The sequence below is a fragment of the Pseudophryne corroboree genome, chromosome 5, assembly GCF_028390025.1.
Source record: "Pseudophryne corroboree isolate aPseCor3 chromosome 5, aPseCor3.hap2, whole genome shotgun sequence".
Classification (NCBI taxonomy): domain Eukaryota; kingdom Metazoa; phylum Chordata; class Amphibia; order Anura; family Myobatrachidae; genus Pseudophryne; species Pseudophryne corroboree.
In genome coordinates, this window is record NC_086448.1 from 11333170 (window position 1) to 11352966 (window position 19797).

The following is a 19797-nucleotide window of genomic DNA, read 5'->3' on the forward strand; positions in this document are numbered from 1 at the left end:
GGGGATGGGATGTGCGGCTGCAGGGGATGTGATGTGCAGCTGCAGGGAATGGGATGTGTGGTGCAGGGGATGGGATGTGCGGCAGCAGGGGATGGGATGTTTGGCTGCAGGGGATGGGATGTGCGGCTGCAGGGGATGGGATGTTTGGCTGCAGGGGATGGGATGTGTGGATGCAGGGGATGGGATGTGTGGCTGCAGGGGATCGGGTGTGTGGCTGCAGGGGATGGTATGTGCGGCTGCAGGGGGTGGTATGTGCAGCTGCAGGGGATTGGATGTGTGGCTGCAGGGGATGGGATGTATGGCTGCAGGGGATGGGATGTGTGGCTGCAGGGGATGGGGGCGGCTGCAGGGGATGGGATGTGTGGCTGCAGGGGATGAGATGTGCGGCTGCAGGGGATGGGATGTGCGGCTGCAGGGGATGGGATGTGCGGCTGCAGGGGATGGGATGTGCGGCTGCAGGGGTTGGGATGTGCGGCTGCAGGGGATTGGATGTGTGGCTGCAGGGGATGGGATGTGCGGCTACAAGGGATGGGTTGTGCGGCTGCAGGGGATGGGATGTGAGGCTGCAGGGGATGGGATGTGCGGCTGCAGGGGATGGGATGTTTGGCTGCAGGGGATGGGTGTGTGGCTGCAGGGGATCGGGTGTGTTGCTGCAGGGGATGGTATGTGCGGCTGCAGGGGGTGGTATGTGCAGCTGCAGTGGATTGGATGTGTGGCTGCAGGGGATGGGTTGTATGGCTGCAGGGGATGGGATGTGTGGCTGCAGGGGATGGGGTGTGCGGCTGCAAGGGATGGGATGTGTGGCTGCACGGGATAGGATGTGCGGCTGCAGGGGATGGTATGTGCGGCTGCAGGGGATGGGATGTGTGGCTGCAGGGGTTTGGATGTGCGGCTGCGGCGGATGGGATGTGTGGCTGCAGGGGGGGGATGTGCGGCTGCAGGGGTTGGTATGTGTGGCTGCAGGGGATGGGATGTGCAGCTGCAGGGGATGGGATGAGATGTGCGACTGCAGGGTATGGGATGTGCGGCTGCAGGTGATGAGATGTGCGGCTGCAGGGGATGGGATGTGCGGCTGCAGGGGGTGGGATGTGCGGCTGTAGGGGATGGGCTGTGTGGCTGCAGGGGATGGGATGTGTGGCTGCAGGGGATGGGATGTGTGGCTGCAGGGGATGGGATGTGCGGCTGCAGGGGATGGGATGTGTGGCTGCAGGTGATGAGATGTGCGGCTGCAGGGGATGGGATGTGCGGCTGCAGGGGGTGGGATGTGCGGCTGTAGGGGATGGGATGTGCAGCTGCAGGGGATTGGATGTGCGGTTGCAGGGGATGGGATGTGTGGCTGCAGGGGATGGTATGTGCGGCTGCGGGGGATTGGATGTGTGGCTGCAGGGGATTGGATGTGTGGCTGCAGGGGATGGGATGTTTGGCTGCAGGGGATGGGATGTGCGGCTGCAGGGGATGGGATGTGCGGCTGCAGGGGATGGGATGTGCGGCTGCAGGGGATGGGATGTGCGGCTGCAGGGGATGGGATGTGCGGCTGCAGGGGATTGGATGTGTGGTTGCAGGGGATGGGATGTGTGGCTGCAGGGGATGGTATGTGCGGCTGCAGGGGATTGGATGTGTGGCTGCAGTGGATTGGATGTTTGGCTGCAGGGGATGGGATGTGCGGCTGCAGGGGATGGGATGTGCGGCTGCAGGGGATGGGATGTGAGGCTGCAGGGGATGGGATGTGCAGCTGCAGGGGATTTGATGTTTGGCTGCAGGAGATGGGATGTGTGGATGCAGGGGATGGGATGTGCGGCTGCAGGGGATGGGATGTGCGGCTGCAGGGGATGGGATGTGCGGCTGCAGTGGATGGGATGTGCGGCTGCAGGGGATTACGCCATTACTGTGAATGTGCTGCGCCTCTCGGATGAGTCTGCTGTCCGCACCCTACCATAACCACCGTGTGACCTGTCTCCTCAGATGTAGATGAGTGTGAGAACGATCCTTCCATCTGCTCTGGAATCGGCGTCTGTGAGAATGTGGTGGGAACTTACCGATGTCGCTGTCGTGCTGGTTACCGCGGCAATGGAACATTTTGTGAAGGTGGATATTGCAGCGGCCAGTACGGGACACACCGTGGTCTCTTACCCAGAGACGCCTTAGCACAGCAGAGCGCGGCACTTCTTATGTACAAGCAAGATAACAAAAAATAATCCGCCGGATGTAATGGCGCTGAGATCGCCGGAGTTGTGAGGTGCTGCCTGATATCGGATGTGTTTTTACTTTTTACAGTGGCAGTCACTTACATGGCAAAACCACGCCTTGTCGGTGATTGCTCCTTTACAAAAATATCCGAGATCCGAGATAGAGGGTGTCAAGACATCCGGCGCATTACATTAAATAACTAGCAGTAAAGGAAATCTATGCATGCTTCCACAGCGACCTTACTCTCCACTGCCCACACTGTTCCATCAATGGGATTTATATGGCAGTACTGACGTAAAATCTTCTGGCTGGACTGCATCAGTCAGTAGTGACAGGCAGCAATGCATATAATCAGTCAGTAGTGCCAGGCAGCAAAGCATATAATCAGTCAGTAGTGACAGGCAGCAATGTATACACTCAGTCAGTAGTGACAGGCAGCAATGTATATAATCAGTCAGTAGTGCCAGGCAGCGATGCATATAATCAGTCAGTAGTATCAGGCAGCAATGCATACAATCAGTCAGTAGTGACAGGCAGCAATGCATATAATCAGTCAGTAGTGACAGGCAGCAATGCATACAATCAGTCAGTAGTGACAGGCAGCAATACATACAATCAGTCAGTAGCGACAGGCAGCAATGCATACAATCAGTCAGTAGTGACAGGCAGCAATGTATACAATCAGTTAGTAGTGACAGGCAGCAATGTATACAATCAGTCAGTAGTGACAGGCAGCAATGCATACAGTCAGTAGTCACAGGCAGCAATGCATACAATCAGTCAGTAGTGACAGGCAGCAATGCATACAATCAGTCAGTAGTGACAGGCAGCAATGTATACAATCAGTCAGTAGTGACATGCAGCAATGTATACAATCAGTCAGTAGTGACATGCAGCAATGTATACAATCAGTCAGTAGTGACAGGCAGCAATGCATACAATCATTCAGTAGAGACAGGCAGCAATGTGTACAATCAGTCAGTTTGTGACAGGCAGCAATGCATACAATCAGTCAGTAGTGACAGGCAGCAATGCATACAATCAGTCAGTAGTGACAGGCAGCAATGCATACAATCAGTCAGTAGTGACAGGCAGCAATACATACAATCAGTCAGTTGTGACAGACAGCAATGCATACAATCAGTCAGTAGTGACAGGCAGCAATGTATACAATCAGTAAGTAGTGACAGGCAGCAATACATACAATCAGTCAGTAGTGACAGGCAGCAATACATACAATCAGTCAGTAGTGACAGGCAGCAATGCATATAATCAGTCAGTAGTGACAGGCAGCAATGCATACAGTCAGTAGTGACAGGCAGCAATGTATACAATCAGTCAGTAGTGACAGGCAGCAATGTATACAATCAGTTAGTAGTGACAGGCAGCAATGTATACAATCAGTCAGTAGTGACAGGCAGCAATGCATACAGTCAGTAGTCACAGGCAGCAATGCATACAATCAGTCAGTAGTGACAGGCAGCAATGCATACAATCAGTCAGTAGTGACAGGCAGCAATGTATACAATCAGTCAGTAGTGACATGCAGCAATGTATACAATCAGTCAGTAGTGACAGGCAGCAATGCATACAATCATTCAGTAGAGACAGGCAGCAATGTGTACAATCAGTCAGTTTGTGACAGGCAGCAATGCATACAATCAGTCAGTAGTGACAGGCAGCAATGCATACAATCAGTCAGTAGTGACAGGCAGCAATGCATACAATCAGTCAGTAGTGACAGGCAGCAATACATACAATCAGTCAGTTGTGACAGACAGCAATGCATACAATCAGTCAGTAGTGACAGGCAGCAATGTATACAATCAGTAAGTAGTGACAGGCAGCAATACATACAATCAGTCAGTAGTGACAGGCAGCAATACATACAATCAGTCAGTAGTGACAGGCAGCAATGCATATAATCAGTCAGTAGTGACAGGCAGCAATGCATACAGTCAGTAGTGACAGGCAGCAATGTATACAATCAGTCAGTAGTGACAGGCAGCAATGTATACAATCAGTCAGTAGTGACAGGCAGCAATACATACAATCAGTCAGCAGTGACAGGCAGCAATGCATACAATCAGTCAGTAGTGACAGGCAGCAATGCATATAATTAGTCAGTAGTGACAGGCAGCAATGCATATAATCAGTCAGTAGTGACAGGCAGCAATGCATATAATCAGTCAGTAGTGACAGGCAGCAATGCATATAATCAGTCAGTAGTGACAGGCAGCAATGCATACAATCAGTCAGTAGTGACAGGCAGCAATGCATATAATCAGTCAGTAGTGACAGGTAGCAATGCATATAATCAGTCAGTTTGACTCAAAAATGCCACAGGCTGTGGGCCACTTTATTGCAGCGGGCCCCGGTGCCAAGCACCATCTGCACCACCGCTAGTCCGCCTCTGGCTGCCATGCTGCCTCAGCCTTCCCGTCATACAGTGTGACGCACAGCAGCAGCGGATAGCAGCAGAGCAGGCCGGGGAAAGGACCTCTCCAGCCATTGCCCCCCAGCACTGCTTACCCCACTTACCGCATCGCACCATCCCTGATTGCCTTGGTCTATCCTCTGAGCACTTTGAATCAGCCCGTATTGACTATATACAGATGTGGCCTGGCTGTGACTAATCGCACCTGTGATTAGCATGCCGCAGGTAGCATGCATGTACACGAGTACACGTGTATGTTCGCGCCCACTGCCCATAGGCAATGCATTAGCTAATCACGGGTGTGAATAGTCGCCCATGTAGTCGTTGCAGAGATGTGTGGGCACAAGCGTATGCATCATGGCAGAGATGAAGCTGGCTACACATACATTTGGGGTGCATATAACATAGTGGCTCAGACAAGGACTCTGCACATCTGGGTTCTGAGCTCCACCTGTATGTACAGTAATTGTGTGCTATTTTACAGATGAGAATGAGTGCACTTCTGGAAAACATGGCTGTGACACCAATGCCCAATGTGGTAATGTTATTGGCTCCTATTTTTGCCAGTGCTACCGGGGATTTAATGGAGATGGCCACAGCTGCTTTGGTGAGGATGTGTGTGTATATATACTATATACAGTTCTCACTTATTTTCAGTAACCTCTATATTACTATGTATCTTGCAGATCTCACCTGCTCATCATGCCACTATTCTTCCAACAGATATTAGCTCAATTGTTCTCAGCAGAGATCCCATCTGTCCTCAATCACCTAACACTCTCCATCCCAGAGATCCCATCTGTCCTCAATGATCTAACACTCTCCATCCCAGAGACCCCTTCTCTCATCAATCATCTAACACTCTCCATCCCAGAGTTCCGATCTGTCCTCAAATCATCTAACACTCTCCATCCCAGAGATCCCATCTATCCTCAGTCATCTAACACTTTCCACCCCAGAGATCCCATCTGTCGTCAATCATCTAACACTCTCCATCCCAGAGATCCCATCTGTCCTCAATGATCTAACACTCTCCCTCCCAGAGATCCCATCTATCCTCAGTCATCTAACACTTTCCACCCCAGAGATCCCATCTGTCCTCAAATCATCTAACACTCTCCCTCCCAGAGATCCCATCTGTCCTCAATGATCTAACACTCTCCATCCCAGAGACCCCTTCTCTCATCAATCATCTAACACTCTCCATCCCAGAGATCCGATCTGTCCTCAAATCATCTAACACTCTCCATCCCAGAGATCCCATCTATCCTCAGTCATCTAACACTTTCCACCCCAGAGATCCCATCTGTCGTCAATTATCTAACACTCTCAATCCCAGAGATCCCATCTGTCCTCAATGATCTAACACTCTCCATCCCAGAGACCCCTTCTCTCATCAATCATCTAACACTCTCCATCCCAGAGATCCCATCTGTCCTCAGTCATCAAACACTCTCCACCCCAGAGATCCCATCTATCCTCAGTCATCTAGCACTCTCCATCCCAGAGATCCCATCTGTAGTCAATCATCTAACACTCTCCATCCCAGAGATCCCATCTGTCCTCAATGATCTATCACTCTCCATCCCAGAGACCCCTTCTCTCATCAATCATCTAACACTCTCCATCCCAGAGATCCCATTTCTCCTCAATCATCTAACACTCTCCATCCCAGAGATCCCGTCTGTCCTCAATCATCTAACACTCTACTGTATGTCCCAGAGATCCCATCTCTTCTCAATCATCTAACACTCTCCATCCAAGAGATCCCATCTGTCCTTAACCATCTAATTATCATACAGTTCCTACCTCTTTTCAGTCATCTATAATATTCAGCCTCGTCTCGGTCATCTGTCCTTCTCTATTGCAGAGATATTGGTGAACCCATTACGTAGAAGGTTTATTTCTTTTCTCTCATATATCAGACATCGATGAATGTTCTGTGGATAATGGGGATTGCCAGCAGCTGTGTGTCAACCAGGCCGGCAGTTTTCAGTGCCGGTGTCACCAGGGATATAAACTTGTGGAAGATGGCAAGAACTGCACAGGTAACGGCAGAGCCAGGCCATGAATGATGGACATTCAGTTATTGTGGTCGTTCTCATGGTGGGATGCTGCAGATCTTGACCTAGGCCCTCATTCCGAGTTGTTCGCTCGCAAGCTGCTTTTAGCAGCTTTGCACACGCTAAGCCGCCGCCCTCTGGGAGTGAATCTTAGCATAGTAAAATTGCGAACGAAAGATTAGCAGAATTGTGAATAGACACTTCTTAGCAGTTTCTGAGTAGCTCCACACTTACTCGGCATCTGCGATCAGTTCAGTCAGTTTCGTTCCTGGTTTGACGTCACAAACACACCCAGCGTTCGCCCAGGCACTCCCCCGTTTCTTCAGACACTCCCGCGTTTTTCCCAGAAACGGTAGTGTTTTTTCACACACACCCATAAAACGACCAGTTTCCGCCCAGAAACACCCACTTCCTGTCAATCACACTCCGATCACCAGAACGATGAAAAAACCTAGTAATGCCATGAGTAAAATACCAAACTTCTTATCAAATTTACTTGGCGCAGTCGCACTGCGGACATTGCGCATGCGCATTAGCGACTAATCGCTCCGTTGCGAGAAAAATATAACGAACGAACAACTCGGAATGACCCCCCTAGACAGAAGTCCATAACATTGTTATCACTGGTGTCTTCTTAGATATCGATGAGTGTCAGGCTGGAAATGACGTCTGTCAGCAGATCTGCAGGAACACGTATGGCTCATATGAGTGTTCGTGTCGGAAGGGGTTTCAGTTACACGTGGATCGCCGTCAGTGTGTGGGTAAGGCAAACTCATTACCAGACCCCAATGTACTAACGTCCAGACAGATGTGGTTTTACTGGTGATCTTTAACTTCAAGTATTCATCACCCAGTGTACAGTATCCTTGAATAAGATGATAATTACATACAGCGGTTAGGGAACCCTCATTGGTATTATCTAGGGGAGATGGAACCTGAAGCTTGGGGAACATACAAGGAAATAGATGATGATTCCACATCCGCAGCATTGAAGCTTCACAATAACATCATAATAACAGCGGGTTGTGGGCCCGGGGCCTAATTCAGGCTGGCTGAAGCCCTTTGGGGAGTGCGCACGTGCATCCCAGGAGGCCCCAGTGAGATGCAATAACCATTGCCTGATTGATATAGGCAGAGGCGGTCGCGAGGCGGGAGGTGGCGTTAGAACGGCATTAGAACACCATTGGTATGGCGCAGTCCAGACAACGCAGGCGTGTCCGGAAAGTTGCAGGGGCGGGCCATGGAAACTGCGTGACATGACCCAGGACGCGGTGGGTATCCACCTGCCAGCGCAGCTAGGGGAGGATGGGGGGGGGGGGGGCCTGACCTGCGGGGCGGACTAGCCCTGTGCTGGGTGTCCCTCTGCATGTCTGAACGTCTGGTCGTAGAGGTGATAAATTTAGCTCATCTACGATCAGATCTGAATCACCCCCTTCGGAATTGGAAGCATGGCAGAAAAAGCACATAAGGTGTACCTGGAACAAACCATGTTGCCATGCAAAGTGAGGAAATACATTAATAATGTTTCTGTGCAGGGTAAATACTGACTGCTTTATTCCTACAGTGCAGTTTAGATTGCAGTTTGAACACACCCCACCCAAATCTCTCTCTGCACATGTTACATCTGCCACACCTCACCCAAATCTAACTATCTCTGCACATGTTACATCTCCCCCACCTGCCACACCCCACCCAAATCTAACTCTCTCTCTGCACATGTTACATCTGGCCCCTGCCACACCCCACACAAATCTAACTCTCTCTGCACATGTTACATCTGGCCCCTGCCACACCCCACGCAAATCTAACTCTCTCTGCACATGTTACATCTGCCACACCCCATCCAAATCTAGCTCTCTCTGCACATGTTACATCTGCACCACCTGCCACACCCCACCCAAATCTAACTCTCTCTGCACATGTTACATCTGCCCCTCCTGCCACACCCCACCCACATCTAACTCTCTCTGCACATGTTACATCTGCCGCTCCCAAACCTAACTCTCTCTGCACATGTTACATCTGCCCCCTGCCACACCCCACACAAATCTAACTCTCTCTGCACATGTTACATCTGCCCCACCCAAATCTAACTCTCTATGCACCTGTTACATCTGCCCCACCTCACCCAAATCTAACTCTCTGCACATGTTACATCTGTCCCACCTGCACTGCAGCCTGGTGAATGGGGGCCATATACCCAGAGAACCATATCTTTTTGGGACGGGGACTTTGCTCCTATTAGGGACCGGACTTGGGAGTCTGCGCAGTGACAAACCGGTGACAAGTTCAGTATTACTGACATACGTCTATTAGCCAGCGAGTGTTCCGAGCTTCTCCCGGGCTGATGATTTACCATATGCGGGGGCTGTATTCTCTAATGTTATATGCCTAAGGTCACAGTAACACAGTAGGGAGCAATTACACATATATCTGGGCAGCGTTTGGGTCATGTCTCAGGGGCCACGAGGCTGAAGTTACCTGTAGCTTCTTATTCCCTTCTCATTTCTCCTCCTGCTTCTTATTCTCAACACGTTATATCAGAACAATGACTCTCAGATCTGTAACGTAATATTATAATCATACAATGGCGATCCTCAATTACATTGCACTTTGCCTCGTCAGACGAGGCTCTGGCCATGATATAGGACCGTATAACGGCCACCAGATGATTATTAGAGATGTGCACTTGAAATTTTTCGGGTTTTGTGTTTTGGTTTTGGGTTCGGTTCCGCGGCCGTGTTTTGGGTTCGACCGCATTTTGGCAAAACCTCACCGAATTTTTTTTGTCGGATTCGGGTGTGTTTTGGATTCGGGTGTTTTTTTTAAAAAACACTAAAAAACAGCTTAAATCTAGAGATGAGCGGGTTCGGTTTCTCTGAAACCGAACCCGCACGAACTTCATGTTTTTTTCACGGGTCCGAGCAGACTCGGATCCTCCCGCCTTGCTCGGTTAACCCGAGCGCGCCCGAACGTCATCATGACGCTGTCGGATTCTCGCGAGACTCGGATTCTATATAAGGAGCCGCGCGTCGCCGCCATTTTCACACGTGCATTGAGATTGATAGGGAGAGGACGTGGCTGGCGTCCTCTCCATTAGAAATTAGATTAGAAGAGAGAGAGAGATTGTGCAGAGTCAGACAGAGTTTACCACAGTGACCAGTGCAGTTGTTGTTAGTTAACTTTTATTTATTTTAATATAATATATCCGTTCTCTGCTATATCCGTTCTCTGCCTGAAAAAAAACGATACACAGCAGCAGCCAGTCACACAGTGTGACTCAGTCTGTGTGCACTCAGCTCAGCCCAGTGTGCTGCACATCAATGTATAAAAGGCAAAGCTTATAATAATTGTGGGGGAGACTGGGGAGCACTGCAGGTTGTTATAGCAGGAGCCCCCAGGAGTACATAATATTATATTAATTTAAAATTAAACAGTGCACACTTTTGCTGCAGGAGTGCCACTGCCAGTGTGACTAGTGGTGACCAGTGCCTGACCACCAGTATAGTAGTATATTGTTGTATGTATTGTATACTATCTCTTTATCAACCAGTCTATATTAGCAGCAGACACAGTACAGTGCGGTAGTTCACGGCTGTGGCTACCTCTGTGTCGGCAGTCGGAACTCGGCAGGCAGTCCGTCCATCCATAATTGTATTACAATATATACCACCTAACCGTGGTATTTTTTTTTCTTTCTTTATACCGTCGTCATAGTGTCATACTAGTTGTTACGAGTATACTACTATCTCTTTATCAACCAGTGTACAGTGCGGTAGTTCACGGCTGTGGCTACCTCTGTGTCGGCAGTCGGCAGGCAGTCCGTCCATCCATAATTGTATTATTATTATAATATATACCACCTAACCGTGGTTTTTTTTTCATTCTTTATACCGTCATAGTGTCATACTAGTTGTTACGAGTATACTACTATCTCTTTATCAACCAGTGTACAGTGCGGTAGTTCACGGCTGTGGCTACCTCTGTGTCGGCAGTCGGCAGGCAGTCCGTCCATCCATAATTGTATTATTATTATAATATATACCACCTAACCGTGGTTTTTTTTTCATTCTTTATACCGTCGTCATAGTGTCATACTAGTTGTTACGAGTATACTACTATCTCTTTATCAACCAGTGTACAGTGCGGTAGTTCACGGCTGTGGCTACCTCTGTGTCGGCAGTCGGCAGGCAGTCCGTCCATCCATAATTGTATTATTATTATAATATATACCACCTAACCGTGGTTTTTTTTTCATTCTTTATACCGTCGTCATAGTGTCATACTAGTTGTTACGAGTATACTACTATCTCTTTATCAACCAGTGTACAGTGCGGTAGTTCACGGCTGTGGCTACCTCTGTGTCGGCAGTCGGCAGGCAGTCCGTCCATCCATAATTGTATTATTATTATAATATATACCACCTAACCGTGGTTTTTTTTTCATTCTTTATACCGTCGTCATAGTGTCATACTAGTTGTTACGAGTATACTACTATCTCTTTATCAACCAGTGTACAGTGCGGTAGTTCACGGCTGTGGCTACCTCTGTGTCGGCAGTCGGCAGGCAGTCCGTCCATCCATAATTGTATTATTATTATAATATATACCACCTAACCGTGGTTTTTTTTTCATTCTTTATACCGTCGTCATAGTGTCATACTAGTTGTTACGAGTATACTACTATCTCTTTATCAACCAGTGTACAGTGCGGTAGTTCACGGCTGTGGCTACCTCTGTGTCGGCAGTCGGCAGGCAGTCCGTCCATCCATAATTGTATTATTATTATAATATATACCACCTAACTGTGGTATTTTTTTTTCTTTCTTTATACCGTCGTCATAGTGTCATACTAGTTGTTACGAGTATACTACTATCTCTTTATCAACCAGTGTACAGTGCGGTAGTTCACGGCTGTGGCTACCTCTGTGTCGGCAGTCGGCAGGCAGTCCGTCCATCCATAATTGTATTATTATTATAATATATACCACCTAACCGTGGTTTTTTTTTCATTCTTTATACCGTCGTCATAGTGTCATACTAGTTGTTACGAGTATACTACTATCTCTTTATCAACCAGTGTACAGTGCGGTAGTTCACGGCTGTGGCTACCTCTGTGTCGGCAGTCGGCAGGCAGTCCGTCCATCCATAATTGTATTATTATTATAATATATACCACCTAACCGTGTTTTTTTTTTCATTCTTTATACCGTCGTCATAGTGTCATACTAGTTGTTACGAGTATACTACTATCTCTTTATCAACCAGTGTACAGTGCGGTAGTTCACGGCTGTGGCTACCTCTGTGTCGGCAGTCGGCAGGCAGTCCGTCCATCCATAATTGTATTATTATTATAATATATACCACCTAACCGTGGTTTTTTTTTCATTCTTTATACCGTCGTCATAGTGTCATACTAGTTGTTACGAGTATACTACTATCTCTTTATCAACCAGTGTACAGTGCGGTAGTTCACGGCTGTGGCTACCTCTGTGTCGGCAGTCGGCAGGCAGTCCGTCCATCCATAATTGTATTATTATTATAATATATACCACCTAACCGTGGTTTTTTTATACCACCTAACCGTGGCAGTCCGTCCATAATTGTATACTAGTATCCAATCCATCCATCTCCATTGTTTACCTGAGGTGCCTTTTAGTTCTGCCTATAAAATATGGAGAACAAAAAAGTTGAGGTTCCAAAATTAGGGAAAGATCAAGATCCACTTCCACCTCGTGCTGAAGCTGCTGCCACTAGTCATGGCCGAGACGATGAAATGCCAGCAACGTCGTCTGCCAAGGCCGATGCCCAATGTCATAGTACAGAGCATGTCAAATCCAAAACACCAAATATCAGAAAAAAAAGGACTCCAAAACCTAAAATAAAATTGTCGGAGGAGAAGCGTAAACTTGCCAATATGCCATTTACCACACGGAGTGGCAAGGAACGGCTGAGGCCCTGGCCTATGTTCATGGCTAGTGGTTCAGCTTCACATGAGGATGGAAGCACTCAGCCTCTCGCTAGAAAACTGAAAAGACTCAAGCTGGCAAAAGCACCGCAAAGAACTGTGCGTTCTTTGAAATCCCAAATCCACAAGGAGAGTCCAATTGTGTCGTTTGCGATGCCTGACCTTCCCAACACTGGACGTGAAGAGCATGCGCCTTCCACTATTTGCATGCCCCCTGCAAGTGCTGGAAGGAGCACCCGCAGTCCAGTTCCTGATAGTCAGATTGAAGATGTCAGTGTTGAAGTACACCAGGATGAGGAGGATATGGGTGTTGCTGGCGCTGGGGAGGAAATTGACCAGGAGGATTCTGATGGTGAGGTGGTTTGTTTAAGTCAGGCACCCGGGGAGACACCTGTTGTCCGTGGGAGGAATATGGCCGTTGACATGCCAGGTGAAAATACCAAAAAAATCAGCTCTTCGGTGTGGAGGTATTTCACCAGAAATGCGGACAACAGGTGTCAAGCCGTGTGTTCCCTTTGTCAAGCTGTAATAAGTAGGGGTAAGGACGTTAACCACCTCGGAACATCCTCCCTTATACGTCACCTGCAGCGCATTCATAATAAGTCAGTGACAAGTTCAAAAACTTTGGGTGACAGCGGAAGCAGTCCACTGACCAGTAAATCCCTTCCTCTTGTAACCAAGCTCACGCAAACCACCCCACCAACTCCCTCAGTGTCAATTTCCTCCTTCCCCAGGAATGCCAATAGTCCTGCAGGCCATGTCACTGGCAAGTCTGACGAGTCCTCTCCTGCCTGGGATTCCTCCGATGCATCCTTGCGTGTAACGCCTACTGCTGCTGGCGCTGCTGTTGTTGCCGCTGGGAGTCGATGGTCATCCCAGAGGGGAAGTCGTAAGCCCACTTGTACTACTTCCAGTAAGCAATTGACTGTTCAACAGTCCTTTGCGAGGAAGATGAAATATCACAGCAGTCATCCTACTGCAAAGCGGATAACTGAGTCCTTGACAACTATGTTGGTGTTAGACGTGCGTCCGGTATCCGCCGTTAGTTCACAGGGAACTAGACAATTTATTGAGGCAGTGTGCCCCCGTTACCAAATACCATCTAGGTTCCACTTCTCTAGGCAGGCGATACCGAGAATGTACACGGACGTCAGAAAAAGACTCACCAGTGTCCTAAAAAATGCAGTTGTACCCAATGTCCACTTAACCACGGACATGTGGACAAGTGGAGCAGGGCAGGGTCAGGACTATATGACTGTGACAGCCCACTGGGTAGATGTATGGACTCCCGCCGCAAGAACAGCAGCGGCGGCACCAGTAGCAGCATCTCGCAAACGCCAACTCTTTCCTAGGCAGGCTACGCTTTGTATCACCGCTTTCCAGAATACGCACACAGCTGAAAACCTCTTACGGCAACTGAGGAAGATCATCGCGGAATGGCTTACCCCAATTGGACTCTCCTGTGGATTTGTGGCATCGGACAACGCCAGCAATATTGTGTGTGCATTAAATATGGGCAAATTCCAGCACGTCCCATGTTTTGCACATACCTTGAATTTGGTGGTGCAGAATTTTTTAAAAAACGACAGGGGCGTGCAAGAGATGCTGTCGGTGGCCAGAAAAATTGCGGGACACTTTCGGCGTACAGGCACCACGTACAGAAGACTGGAGCACCACCAAAAACTACTGAACCTGCCCTGCCATCATCTGAAGCAAGAAGTGGTAACGAGGTGGAATTCAACCCTCTATATGCTTCAGAGGTTGGAGGAGCAGCAAAAGGCCATTCAAGCCTATACAATTGAGCACGATATAGGAGATGGAATGCACCTGTCTCAAGTGCAGTGGAGAATGATTTCAACGTTGTGCAAGGTTCTGATGCCCTTTGAACTTGCCACACGTGAAGTCAGTTCAGACACTGCCAGCCTGAGTCAGGTCATTCCCCTCATCAGGCTTTTGCAGAAGAAGCTGGAGGCATTGAAGAAGGAGCTAACACGGAGCGATTCCGCTAGGCATGTGGGACTTGTGGATGCAGCCCTTAATTCGCTTAACAAGGATTCACGGGTGGTCAATCTGTTGAAATCAGAGCACTACATTTTGGCCACCGTGCTCGATCCTAGATTTAAAGCCTACCTTGGATCTCTCTTTCCGGCAGACACAGGTCTGCTGGGGTTGAAAGACCTGCTGGTGACAAAATTGTCAAGTCAAGCGGAACGCGACCTGTCAACATCTCCTCCTTCACATTCTCCCGCAACTGGGGGTGCGAGGAAAAGGCTCAGAATTCCGAGCCCACCCGCTGGCGGTGATGCAGGGCAGTCTGGAGCGACTGCTGATGCTGACATCTGGTCCGGACTGAAGGACCTGACAACGATTACGGACATGTCGTCTACTGTCACTGCATATGATTCTCTCAACATTGATAGAATGGTGGAGGATTATATGAGTGACCGCATCCAAGTAGGCACGTCACACAGTCCGTACTTATACTGGCAGGAAAAAGAGGCAATTTGGAGGCCCTTGCACAAACTGGCTTTATTCTACCTAAGTTGCCCTCCCACAAGTGTGTACTCCGAAAGAGTGTTTAGTGCCGCCGCTCACCTTGTCAGCAATCGGCGTACGAGGTTACATCCAGAAAATGTGGAGAAGATGATGTTCATTAAAATGAATTATAATCAATTCCTCCGCGGAGACATTGACCAGCAGCAATTGCCTCCACAAAGTACACAGGGAGCTGAGATGGTGGATTCCAGTGGGGACGAATTGATAATCTGTGAGGAGGGGGATGTACACGGTGATATATCGGAGGGTGAAGATGAGGTGGACATCTTGCCTCTGTAGAGCCAGTTTGTGCAAGGAGAGATTAATTGCTTCTTTTTTGGGGGGGGTCCAAACCAACCCGTCATATCAGTCACAGTCGTGTGGCAGACCCTGTCACTGAAATGATGGGTTGGTTAAAGTGTGCATGTCCTGTTTTGTTTATACAACATAAGGGTGGGTGGGAGGGCCCAAGGATAATTCCATCTTGCACCTCTTTTTTCTTTTCTTTTTCTTTGCATCATGTGCTGATTGGGGAGGGTTTTTTGGAAGGGACATCCTGCGTGACACTGCAGTGCCACTCCTAGATGGGCCCGGTGTTTGTGTCGGCCACTAGGGTCGCTAATCTTACTCACACAGCTACCTCATTGCGCCTCTTTTTTTCTTTGCGTCATGTGCTGTTTGGGGAGGGTTTTTTGGAAGGGACATCCTGCGTGACACTGCAGTGCCACTCCTAGATGTGCCCGGTGTTTGTGTCGGCCACTAGGGTCGCTAATCTTACTCACACAGTCAGCTACCTCATTGCGCCTCTTTTTTTCTTTGCGTCATGTGCTGTTTGGGGAGGGTTTTTTGGAAGGGCCATCCTGCGTGACACTGCAGTGCCACTCCTAGATGGGCCCGGTGTTTGTGTCGGCCACTAGGGTCGCTAATCTTACTCACACAGCTACCTCATTGCGCCTCTTTTTTTCTTTGCGTCATGTGCTGTTTGGGGAGGGTTTTTTGGAAGGGACATCCTGCGTGACACTGCAGTGCCACTCCTAGATGGGCCCGGTGTTTGTGTCGGCCACTAGGGTCGCTTATCTTTCTCACACAGCTACCTCATTGCGCCTCTTTTTTTCTTTGCGTCATGTGCTGTTTGGGGAGGGTTTTTTGGAAGGGACATCCTGCGTGACACTGCAGTGCCACTCCTAGATGGGCCCGGTGTTTGTGTCGGCCACTAGGGTCGCTTATCTTTCTCACACAGTCAGCTACCTCATTGCGCCTCTTTTTTTCTTTGCGTCATGTGCTGTTTGGGGAGGGTTTTTTGGAAGGGACATCCTGCGTGACACTGCAGTGCCACTCCTAGATGGGCCCGGTGTTTGTGTCGGCCACTAGGGTCGCTTATCTTTCTCACACAGTCAGCTACCTCATTGCGCCTCTTTTTTTCTTTGCGTCATGTGCTGTTTGGGGAGGGTTTTTTGGAAGGGACATCCTGCGTGACACTGCAGTGCCACTCCTAGATGGGCCCGGTGTTTGTGTCGGCCACTAGGGTCGCTTATCTTTCTCACACAGTCAGCTACCTCATTGCGCCTCTTTTTTTCTTTGCGTCATGTGCTGTTTGGGGAGGGTTTTTTGGAAGGGACATCCTGCGTGACACTGCAGTGCCACTCCTAGATGGGCCCGGTGTTTGTGTCGGCCACTAGGGTCGCTAATCTTACTCACACAGCTACCTCATTGCGCCTCTTTTTTTCTTTGCGTCATGTGCTGTTTGGGGAGGGTTTTTTGGAAGGGACATCCTGCGTGACACTGCAGTGCCACTCCTAGATGGGCCCGGTGTTTGTGTCGGCCACTAGGGTCGCTTATCTTACTCACACAGCGACCTCGGTGCAAATTTTAGGACTAAAAATAATATTGTGAGGTGTGATGTGTTCAGAATAGGCTGAAAATGAGTGTAAATTATGTTTTTTGAGGTTAATAATACTTTGGGATCAAAATTACCCCCAAATTCTATGATTTAAGCTGTTTTTTAGGGTTTTTTGAAAAAAACACCCGAATCCAAAACACACCCGAATCCGACAAAAAAAATTCGGTGAGGTTTTGCCAAAACGCGGTCGAACCCAAAACACGGCCGCGGAACCGAACCCAAAACCAAAACACAAAACCCGAAAAATTTCCGGCGCTCATCTCTACTTAAATCATAGAATTTGGGGGTCATTTTGATCCCAAAGTATTATTAACCTCAAAAACCATAATTTCCACTAATTTTCAGTCTATTCTGAATACCTCACACCTCATAATATTATTTTTAGTCCTAAAATTTGCACCTAGGTCGCTGGATGACTAAGCTAAGCGACCCTAGTGGCCGACACAAACACCGTGCCCATCTAGGAGTGGCACTGCAGTGTCACGCAGGATGGCCCTTCCAAAAAACACTCCCCAAACAGCACATGACGCAAAGAAAAAAAGAGGCGCAATGAGGTAGCTGTGTGAGTAAGATAAGCGACCCTAGTGGCCGACACAAACACCGGGCCCATCTAGGAGTGGCACTGCAGTGTCACGCAGGATGGCCCTTCCAAAAAACCCTCCCCAAACAGCACATGACGCAAAGAAAAAAAGAGGCGCAATGAGGTAGCTGTGTGAGTAAGATAAGCGACCCTAGTGGCCGACACAAACACCGTGCCCATCTAGGAGTGTCACTGCAGTGTCACGCAGGATGGCCCTTCCAAAAAACCCTCCCCAAACAGCACATGACGCAAAGAAAAAAAGAGGCGCAATGAGGTAGCTGTGTGAGTAAGATAAGCGACCCTAGTGGCCGACACAAACACCGGGCCCATCTAGGAGTGGCACTGCAGTGTCACGCAGGATGGCCCTTCCAAAAAACATTCCACAAACAGCACATGACGCAAAGAAAAATTAAAGAAAAAAGAGGTGCAAGATGGAATTGTCCTTGGGCCCTCCCACCCACCCTTATGTTGTATAAACAGGACATGCACACTTTAACCAACCCATCATTTCAGTGACAGGGTCTGCCACACGACTGTGACTGAAATGACGGGTTGGTTTGGACCTCCACCAAAAAAGAAGCAATTAATCTCTCCTTGCACAAACTGGCTCTACAGAGGCAAGATGTCCACCTCATCATCATCCTCCGATATATCACCGTGTACATCCCCCTCCTCACAGATTATCAATTCGTCCCCACTGGAATCCACCATCTCAGCTCCCTGTGTACTTTGTGGAGGCAATTGCTGCTGGTCAATGTCTCCACGGAGGAATTGATTATAATTCATTTTAATGAACATCATCTTCTCCACATTTTCTGGATGTAACCTCGTACGCCGATTGCTGACAAGGTGAGCGGCGGCACTAAACACTCTTTCGGAGTACACACTTGTGGGAGGGCAACTTAGGTAGAATAAAGCCAGTTTGTGCAAGGGCCTCCAAATTGCCTCTTTTTCCTGCCAGTATAAGTACGGACTGTGTGACGTGCCTACTTGGATGCGGTCACTCATATAATCCTCCACCATTCTTTCAATGGTGAGAGAATCATATGCAGTGACAGTAGACGACATGTCCGTAATCGTTGTCAGGTCCTTCAGTCCGGACCAGATGTCAGCATCAGCAGTCGCTCCAGACTGCCCTGCATCACCGCCAGCGGGTGGGCTCGGAATTCTGAGCCTTTTCCTCGCACCCCCAGTTGCGGGAGAATGTGAAGGAGGAGATGTTGACAGGTCGCGTTCCGCTTGACTTGACAATTTTGTCACCAGCAGGTCTTTGAACCCCAGCAGACTTGTGTCTGCCGGAAAGAGAGATCCAAGGTAGGCTTTAAATCTAGGATCGAGCACGGTGGCCAAAATGTAGTGCTCTGATTTCAACAGATTGACCACCCGTGAATCCTTGTTAAGCGAATTAAGGGCTCCATCCACAAGTCCCACATGCCTAGCGGAATCGCTCCGTGTTAGCTCCTCCTTCAATGTCTCCAGCTTCTTCTGCAAAAGCCTGATGAGGGGAATGACCTGACTCAGGCTGGCAGTGTCTGAACTGACTTCACGTGTGGCAAGTTCAAAGGGCATCAGAACCTTGCACAACGTTGAAATCATTCTCCACTGCGCTTGAGACAGGTGCATTCCACCTCCTATATCGTGCTCAATTGTATAGGCTTGAATGGCCTTTTGCTGCTCCTCCAACCTCTGAGGCATATAGAGGGTTGAATTCCACCTCGTTACCACTTCTTGCTTCAGATGATGGCAAAGCAGGTTCAGTAGTTTTTGGTGGTGTTCCAGTCTTCTGTACGTGGTGCCTGTATGCCGAAAGTGTCCCGCAATTCTTCTGGCCACCGACAGCATCTCTTGCACGCCCCTGTCGTTTTTTTAAAAATTCTGCACCACCAAATTCAAGGTATGTGCAAAACATGGGACGTGCTGGAATTTGCCCATATTTAATGCACACACAATATTGCTGGCGTTGTCCGATGCCACAAATCCACAGGAGAGTCCAATTGGGGTAAGCCATTCCGCGATGATCTTCCTCAGTTGCCGTAAGAGGTTTTCAGCTGTGTGCGTATTCTGGAAACCGGTGATACAAAGCGTAGCCTGCCTAGGAAAGAGTTGGCGTTTGCGAGATGCTGCTACT

At 48.9% G+C, this 19797-nt stretch overlaps 1 protein-coding gene across 1 annotated transcript in view; it reads left to right on the forward strand.

Annotated features, from left to right (window-relative positions):
* LOC134928721 (neurogenic locus notch homolog protein 1-like) overlaps positions 1-19797 on the forward strand; it is a 163793-nt gene that overhangs the window by 3512 nt on the left and 140484 nt on the right. The window contains exons 3-6 of the mRNA XM_063924736.1: positions 1963-2085; positions 5109-5231; positions 6550-6672; positions 7326-7448. Of these exons, the coding sequence (XP_063780806.1) occupies positions 1963-2085; positions 5109-5231; positions 6550-6672; positions 7326-7448 (492 nt within the window). The remainder of the gene's footprint in view (positions 1-1962; positions 2086-5108; positions 5232-6549; positions 6673-7325; positions 7449-19797) is intronic.